General features: G+C 45.4%; 1 protein-coding gene across 1 annotated transcript in view; it reads left to right on the top strand.

Annotated features, from left to right (window-relative positions):
- Positions 1-1274: 1274 nt before the first annotated feature.
- The window catches only part of LOC103773032 (circadian locomoter output cycles protein kaput-like), a gene marked incomplete at its 3' end in the record, with an annotated part of 25789 nt that continues 18022 nt past the window's right edge, over positions 1275-9041 (top strand). The window contains exons 1-7 of the mRNA XM_008940382.1: positions 1275-1315; positions 2679-2833; positions 3608-3699; positions 5364-5453; positions 6494-6614; positions 7753-7866; positions 8517-8635. Of these exons, the coding sequence (XP_008938630.1) occupies positions 1284-1315; positions 2679-2833; positions 3608-3699; positions 5364-5453; positions 6494-6614; positions 7753-7866; positions 8517-8635 (723 nt within the window). The remainder of the gene's footprint in view (positions 1316-2678; positions 2834-3607; positions 3700-5363; positions 5454-6493; positions 6615-7752; positions 7867-8516; positions 8636-9041) is intronic.

Below are 9041 nucleotides of genomic sequence, written 5' to 3'. Positions count from 1 at the left end.
TTGACTTCCTATCAGTTGTGGGTGATTTTATTTCATGTTACTTTCACAGCTACCCAGTTGTTTGAGTCTGGAGTAGTCTCAAAGCAGGGAAAAACATTTGCAGTACCTGTTGGAAAATGCCCCTTGCATGCTGGACAGGGTCCCACCCTGGGTTTTTCCAGGGGAAGTTCTTGCTAGAGATGGAGGCAGAGTGGTGCTAATGGTGGGAACAGGTGCCTGAGGTGGGTGCAGCCCAGCAGAGCTGACCTGGGTGATGCAGCATGGGGTGATGGCCACTGGCTTGCCTGCATCTGTCTGGCTCCCCATGCCTAGGACTTAGTCCATCTGAGTCCCAGAAAGCAAGTCACCAGTAAGAAGCTACACTTGTCTTGAATTCTGCATCATTTCACGGGACTTGAGTGTGCTGTGTCCATACTGGGAGTTGTTCCCAACTTCCTTGAGCTGCAGGAACCGTTGCAGTAAGTAAAGACAGCAGCCCACAATGACTGTTGTGATGCAGGAACCTTTAGAGCCCAGGGAACCCAGGGCACGTTCCCTTCTTTTCTCTGGTTAGTGCCAGGTGAGAAAGTTTTAACCTGAAATCCTGAGTGTGAATCCCAGTGGTAGGATGCAGCTCAGATGATGTAGTAGAAGTCCACCAATGCAAGCAGCAGTCAGTCATTGGCTGCAGGATGCTTCAGATGAACCTATCATACCATCTCTTAGATGTCCTGATAGAACCCTGCTGTTGTCAAATACTAATCCCTTGGGGGATTAGCACAGTTTCCTTCTTTCTCCTATGCCCTTCCACTGGGAAAGAAATCTCAGATGCTTTTCAATCATTGCAATGCTTAAAATCAACCAGCAGCCTGTTTGATCTCCCAAAACAGGACTAGGTGCCGTGCTGCCTGGTACAGACGTGAGCATCTGTATTCAGCTCTCATATTTGCAGAGGATGCTGATTCCTGTGCAGAGTTCAGTGCTTCAGCAGCGTTCCCCATCCTGTGGCAGAGGGGAGGGCAAGGGCAGGTTGAGGGACTGCTGGCTTTTAGCCCTTTCCCTCTAAAGCTATGCTTGTTGTAGCTATGTATTTGGATGTATAGCAGTGGTTTTACTTCTTGAGCCTCAGTAGCTGACAGAACAAGCAAGAAACTACATGACGAGAGTGGAGTTTGGGAAAGGGAAGGCTGAAGTATCCAGGAGGTCATATGTCAGTTCTGACATCCTCAACAAGGTCAGGGAACGTGTCTCAGTAAGTACTTCTGTCTTTTCCTTCCAGAGCCCTGTGCTGTGTAAACGAACTGATGGATGAAGATGAGAAGGACAGGGCAAAGAGGTATGAAGGGATGCACAGAGCACTCAGAGTGGAAGCTCTCTCGGGGGAGAATTGTAAATGCTGTGTTGTCCAATGCTTGAAAAAGTACTTGGGACCCCTGATGGCAGAGGCAAACCCCCCATGCAGTTTACAAGCTGTGTACAGCAGATCCAAAACAGCTTAAAGTCACCCTTTTCAAGCTTCTCATAGTGTGTTTGACCACCCCTGTAATGGGTTAATCAGCTGAGTGGTCCTTAAATAACATTACTGTGCCCTCAGAATCTCATGTTATCCCATGGCTATTTATTATCTTGATGCAGGACTCCTGACCTGTGATTTTATTGGCATCATGCAGTGCTGCCCACCGGGGGTAATGTTTCCTGTGAAACTTAGAGAGCAGTCCTGCTTTAGCACAGGTATGAGAGAGTCTCCTTTCAGAGAAGAATTTGGCTCAGTTCTAATTAGTCATCGTGCACGAGTGCCAAAACAGAGATGAACGTCAGTGCTGGATCTGAGAACCTCCAAGTGCCAACCTGAATATGAATGGGAATACTTGCTGCTTATCACACACATGGGAATGCACTTGTAAAGAAAATTAATTACTGTTGGAAGAGCTTGTATGAAAATAGGGTTATCTCAGATAGGAGCATTGGAAAGAACATTTTGAAAGGAACAGAATGGATTTGCTTTCTCCTTTGTTGTTTTTAATGGAGGGGAAAGCCCTAATAAGATATTCTTAAGTTGTATTAATGCAAGCTGGAAACTAGTCTGTGCTTTCCACAGCCAGGCTCTCAGTGTTCCCAGTTTCATTATGTCATGGCAGCAGATTTTCAAAACCAGATACAAGAGCATGTGCTTGACTTTATTCTGCAGGCGAGTTGTCTCTGCACAGTGTTGTCTCTTGATAAGCTATTTTTGCAAGTACAATTCAGGGAATGAGGAATCCTTCACATTTTGACCTTTATATTTGCGTGCACTAACAGCAAAACAAAAGTTCATAAAAATGAGGTGAGCAAAATGTGAGCGTGGAGGTGCCAGGACTTCTTTTAGTAGGGAGGTTTTGCCCATAACACCTTCACCTTGTTATCACCACTTTGGAAACAATGGGAACTGCTACTGAACTGTGAATAGTCTTGCTCAAATGACTGTAAATCATATTTGTTGCCTCCAAGTGTTCCTTGCTGATGGTGAGTTCAGTCTTGCTGCAAGGCTTTAAGCATCAGCAAGGCACTCGAGCCTAATTTTAAACAAATGAGCAGTCCCAGCAGGTTTTAGATTCTTGTGTTTCAAGTGTTTTGCTGGGGCAGGGCCATCTCCCTCTCCCTGGATTGAGCTGTAGGTTAATGCCATTTTACTTAATGGCATTTATGTTTCTGCCACCCAGGGCATCACGCAACAAATCTGAAAAGAAGAGGAGAGACCAGTTCAATGTCCTCATTAAAGAGCTTTGCACGATGCTGCAGGGCCACGGGCACCCTCTCAAGATGGACAAGTCCACCATACTGCAGAGGACCATTGACTTCTTACAGAAACAGAAAGGTACTGGGAGGCACTGGCCTGCTCCTGCTGGAGTCACTGGCCTGCTCCTGCGGAAGGCACTGGCTCTGCATCTGCCCAGCAGACAGTTTCCACTCAGAAGATGAAAACTGGTTTTCCCAAGCATCTAAGACTGCCAGAGAGAACGTGAACTTAAGTGTGGGGCAGAGTGGGGCACAGCAGTTGGTCTCAGAAAATGGGCTGGTTTTGAATACAGTGCTGACCAGTTAAAGAGAACTATACTTGAGAAGGTGCAGTGCTGTGTGCTTTGTAATGTAGTGACAAGGCTCTGTTTCCCTTCCTGGCCTCCACATCCCCTGGACACCTTGCATGGTCTCAGATGGAGCGTGAGGGAGGACACCATGTGCTGCAAAAGCCAGGGGAAAGGGGTTTCCACCCCTGTTCCCACATCTCCTGGGGTAGGAGATGGCTTGGTACAGCCTGTCCTGCTGCCTGGGCACTCCTGTGAGCCTTCCTGAAAAGGCTCCAGAGTCACAAACACCCTCTGCTTACGATGATGCTGAGCTACTCCATTGACCATAATTTTTGAAGGATTTCTCCAGACCAAAGTATCTCCTCTCCCTTTTCCTGATTTCCAATGCATTTCTGTCGTGATGGTGTGGAAAACGTTTCATACAAGAAGACTTTGTGTGGAGAATGATCTGAGGATGATTCCTCTGAAAGCCTCTTAAAAGAAACCTAGTGTTACTTGAAAATGAAAAAAAAACCCATCCAACTAGCATGAGTCATGTTGCTTTTTGATGTTTTCTCTTTAAGAAATCACAGCACAGACAGAAGCCTGTGAGATTAGACAAGACTGGAAGCCTTCATTTCTTAGCAACGAGGAGTTCACCCAGTTGATGTTAGAGGTAAGAAGAAATTAAAGCTGCATAGATTAGTGAGAAGCAATCAGTTTAGTGGAGTAGTTCAGAGATCTGTAGTTCCTTTTCACCTGTAGGTCCCAATGTTAGTGTGAGTGATTTCTACTCTGCTGGCACATACAACACAAACCTGACAGAGACCAACATTGTGCTAAATGCTTTGCAGACACAGCATTAAAAATATCATTGCTCCTACTTCAAGATAAACAGTTTTTCATTTAGGAATGAAGACAAATGTGCCCTGGTGAGAGAGGAAAAAAAGAATTGCCCTTCTCAGAAGAGCTGCTAGAGCTAGCAGTCTCAGCAAAAACTTGAAAGGACCTGAAAAAAGCAGAGCAGCTCTTCCTCCCACGTCCCATTAGCCAGGCAGCATTTGCTTTGCTGCCTTTGCTGCTGCTGCTGGCTGTGCAGTGCTCTGCTTGTGATGTGAACCCTGCATCTTTTCCTTGGATTGCCTTTAAGAGCATCCAGGAGAACACTCTGACACTCTCACCTCTAAAATACTTAGCTGATCTAGAAACCTCCTACGTTTTTCCTTTCTTCAGGATGCAGGTTTGGGTTTGTGCTGCATGCTCCTCTTTCCCTACGTGGGCAGCTGTTGCTCTTTGCCCCACCAAAATAAGGGTGTATGCTGGGCTGAGCTGGGAGGTGTTGCAGTGTCTTAGTTATTCCTTTTCATCAGGATGTCATGAGTCACCTCCCCGGAAAATTCTGTTCATTCTTTCTGGGAATCTTCTCTCACCAAACAAGCTAGTTTGTTCCAGCTGAATCAAAATAAACTCCCCCCTTTGACGTGGTGGGGGACAGAAAGCCATTTGCTGGATTATTGTAGACCATTGACGAGTTTACTTTTTTTTCTAGAGAGGGCTCATTTTCAGAAGAGCAGCCCAACAGTGTCTTTAGAAGAGCTGGCTTTGTGCGTGGTGCTGGCCACAGAGATAAACCTCCTAGATCTTGGCAACAGAGAAGAACAGGGACAGATCCTAGATCAATGATGTGAGGAGATGTTGTAAAGTGTAGGGGAACACTCAAAAAGGAGAGCATATGCAGTGACTTAAAAAGGACAGAGAATTTTGAAGCTGGGACAGAAACCATTGTGAATATGAAAGGGGAAACAAAAATAAAAAGTTAAAATTGTTGTGGTGAGTGCTTTAAGTAAAATAAATAAGGCTTTAGATCTTGTCTATAAATTGCTAAAAAAAAAGTGTTGTGTAATTTTTCTATCTCTACTTACCCATCCATCCATCCACAGTGCTGGGTTTGCTGTGATGATGTCCAACATCTCCTTACACACTAAATTGGTTAATCATTGTGTAATTCAGAACATATAATGAAGTGACTGAAGTCACTAGCCTTGTGTGGGTGTAGAAATTCTAACCATCAGTGTCTTGCTTCATGTTAAATGAATACTCCCTGGGTGAAAAATACAAGTCAATTTAATATTAACGAGCAAATAAGAATAGAAGAAGAAGGTTGAGTTAGAGAGCATGTGTAATTTTTCTTTTTCCACATTGAAATACCATTTCCATAATTGATTGATGTTAGTTTTAGGCTGTTAGAAGCATCACCATTAACTAGCCTATTACATTTTAAGTTGTTCCCTTGCATAATTATTTTCATTTTTTTCTTTTTTGCCTGCCTTTTGTCATTAGGCACTAGATGGCTTTCTCATTGCTCTTACCACTGATGGGATTATTATTTATGTATCTGATAGTGTTTCATCTCTGCTTGGACACTTACCGGTAAGTTCTGACAGCTCAACATGTTTAAGAATCATTTCCCTGCCTTCATGCAGCCCCATCACTGTTGGATAAACCAAGAAACTCTTAGGGAGTTTTTCAATCTCCGTGAATAACAGATTCTCTCTCAGGGTCTTCAGGTTAGCTAAAAACACCCTACCAAAAATCACTGTACTTGTAGCTCACCACTTGGCTTCTAGCCTGGAGGATGGGCTGGGTGGTGTTTATCCCACCAGGTACATGGAAAATCTCATGCTTCTGAAACCTATGCATGCTGAAGCTCTTCTCAGATAATTTAAAGATTATTTCAGGACTGAATTTATTATTTTCTAATGGCATTGGGGTTTTCTGCTTTGAGTCTATGGTCTTTAGTAACACGTATGTGGCCTCAGAGTTTTCTAGGAGGAATTCTAGAAATCAGTTAGTTATGTGCAGAAATTTCTGCTAGCCCTTCAAAAGTATTTTTTTTTTTTTAATCTGGTGCCATCGTGAGGCACAAATGATGCTGTATGACAGCACATCGTTAACCTGGTTGAATGCCCTGGCTTGCAAAGAAACAAATATGAGCTGACATCTTGGTAGAACCCCATTAGTCTGGGTGTGTGAGTTTATCAGTACTGAAACACTTGCAGATTGAGCTGATTTTACCAGGTGTTCAGCCTAGAAGACAAATGGAGGATGTGAGGAGGAGTTCTCCCACTTCTGTCTCTTGCTTCCAGAGGGAAAAATTTCAAATTTTCATGTTGATATGGTACTTCTCATCATGTTGTATTCCTGTGGTACCAGGGTTTCTTCTCCAGCTTGCATCTAGGTGAATTGAAGGGCAACCTCTGAAACCTATTCAACCTTTTTCAAATAGGTAGCAACCCTGAGGTAAAATAACCTGAGGGTTATATTCTACCCTGGATCCATCTGCAGATTGGTTTCTTTGTCTTCAGCATCCACACTAGACCAGCAGCATCTGTGCTTTGCTGTGGGATAAAAAGGCAGGTGGTTGTGTCAGGCTGTACTGCTGAACATGACAAAGCATTCTCTTGTATCAGTCAGATTTGGTGGACCAAAATATATTGAACTTTCTGCCTGAGCGGGAGCAGAGCGAGGTGTACAAGCTCCTTTCTCCACACGTGCTCATGACAGAGCCTGTTGCAGCTGATTTTCTGAACGGTAAGCTCTGCTCCTCTCTGCTAGCCAGGGAGACTTACCAAGGGCAAAGAGCTCCTGGGGCTGCCTGCACAGGGTTCTCCAGCTATCTGATTCTCTAGCCTGCTGCTTCTGCTTTGCTTCAGGTAGTATTTCTGGGGTTTAATGCAGCACAGGATCTAATGTTTGTACATGCTTGCAGTGCTTGGTCTTTGATTTGGGTAGTCTTTGTTTTGCTGGCTGCTTTGCATCATAGGGCAGTGAAGTTGCCTTCATTAAATGTTTTTCCCAGGGCAGGATGCTGGACTGAGCCTGTGAAAGGGGTGAGGGGCTTGGGGGAAGGAAAATGGTAGGAGAAATCCCAAAAGGTTTTGGCAGAGTCTTTGTCCCTTAAGGAAGCTTGCATATCTCAGAAGTCCTGCAAAGCCCTACGTGTAATTTAAGGAACAGCCTTCCTATCTGAACACTCTGGATCTTTACTAGTGGCTGTTTCCTACCTCCAAAATGTCCCTTTCCTCCAGAAATCATCCCCTACACCAGAGTGAGCAGCATTGTCTTCCTAACACCCACATTTCACTAAGCCTGTGTTGGAACGCCTCCTTCCTGAGGGGTTCACTGGGGCCAGGCAGTGCTGGCCTCCCCTCTCTGCCGCCCACACACCTCAGTGGAAAGCAGGCAGCCCTTGTGGTGGTGCTCTGCCCTGGGGTTGGTTCCCTCCAGCTGAAGACCGTGTGGTCTAACCCGTGGCATTCGGGTCTTGGGCAGAAAACTGAATCAGAGCTTGGCACAGTGCCCTCCGCTGCTGATGGAAAGGCTCAGGGTGATTTCAGTGCCCCTTGGGTCAGGGTCCTGCTGAGCAGTGCCAGAGCAGAGTGCTGCAATATCACTTAGCAGCTTTGCATGGACGAAGTCAGAGGAAAATACCACTGATCAATATTGCCAGGGCTCTGTGCCCAGCCTGGCGGGGTGGCTGCAAAGCCATAGGAGAAGGGGGGAGGATCTATTCCATTAAGCAGAACCAGTTGATTGTTGCTTCTAGTAGTTATATATTTATTTAGGGCTATCAAGATCATCCCAGCGCAGGGTTGGGTTCAATATATGGAGGGTGCTAAAGTGCAGACTTCTAATAACATTGTGTATGACTCTCTTTCTCTCATTGCAGCAGAAAAACAAATAGAGTTTTGCTGCCATTTAGCAAGAGGCAGCTTAGATCCAAATGAACCTCTGATGTATGAATATGTGAAATTTGTAGTGGATTTTAAATATTTTACTCATGGTAAGTAATTGCTGCAGCCTACCTTTACCTGTCTGTCCCTCTCCTTTAAATTTTGTGGTGTTCTGTAGCCTCCTAAAGGTTTTGTTTCAGCTAAAAATGCCCTGTAATCGACAGGGAGCTGGGGATATGTTTGAGATAGTTTTCTTATAAAAGTGGTGGGGAGGCTGTTGGTCAGAAGAACGCATTCTTCTGCATGCTGTGCTTAAAGAAGTGATGCCAGACTGATCCTACCTCTGTTTGACCCCCTGCGAACTGTAAAGCAGCCTACTTATTCAAATAACCAGTAAATATGCTATTCTGTTTCTATGTGGCAATCAAATGACACTTTTAAAAGATTTAAGAGTTTGGAAAACCTGTAAAATCTTGAATCTTGCAATTGTTGAGCTGGAGAAAGGCTGACAAGGAGACTGTGGGTGTACGCTGTGAGCTGCTCAGAACTGTCTTAGGAAGCTGCTCTGCAAGCCAGGGGTAGGTGGTTACAGCTGCATGACTCGGAGCCTAAAGGGTCATGCTTTAAATAACATCAGCGTGGCATCACCCGGTGGGGAGGAGGAGTTTGTTGCTTGGGTTTCATCAGTCATTGTACCTGTCTTAACATGAAAAGAAAACTCTCCTTCCTCTTCTTAAATAAATTGTCTGGTTGTGTCTAGTGCCTACACCCTCCTGTAATGGCTTTGAGTCAGCTATTGCACGAGCTTTCAGGTCAGCCACAGAGGAGCAGATCTGCCTTGTAGCAACTGTCCGTCTCGTCACACCACAGTTCTTAAAGGTGAGGGTTCTGCCACTGCATCTGCCCCTCTGTGCATGGACTGGCCAGTGCCACCAGAGCTGCTGGCCAGTGCCACCAGCAGAGCTGCTGCTGCTGCTGCTTCCCCGAGCTGAGCGCTTGGCTTGTGGGAGGGGGATCTCACAAAGACTGTGTTCAGCAGCAGAGGTTCTTTGTGCATGGGGCTGGTCAATCAGAGAGGGCATCCATGTGTTTGGGAATGGGAGGTGACCTAAGTTTGTATTGTGGAATGATGAGACGGGGTGTCTCAGAGCAGTCAGCCCAGGAAGCTGACCACCTAAACCACTTGAGAAGTTGCAGCCTTGGAGGAAATACATCCCACTGCTCCTTTGGGTGAGAAGGCCACCTCCATCTTGGGACACAGTGGACACCATGTTTCATGGACTGT

Source organism: Merops nubicus, unplaced genomic scaffold (assembly GCF_000691845.1).
Source record: "Merops nubicus isolate BGI_N331 unplaced genomic scaffold, ASM69184v1 scaffold6565, whole genome shotgun sequence".
Taxonomy (NCBI): Eukaryota; Metazoa; Chordata; class Aves; order Coraciiformes; family Meropidae; genus Merops; species Merops nubicus.
The sequence above is the reverse complement of the archived record's forward strand: the minus strand, read 5'-3'. Positions and strand labels throughout refer to the sequence as shown.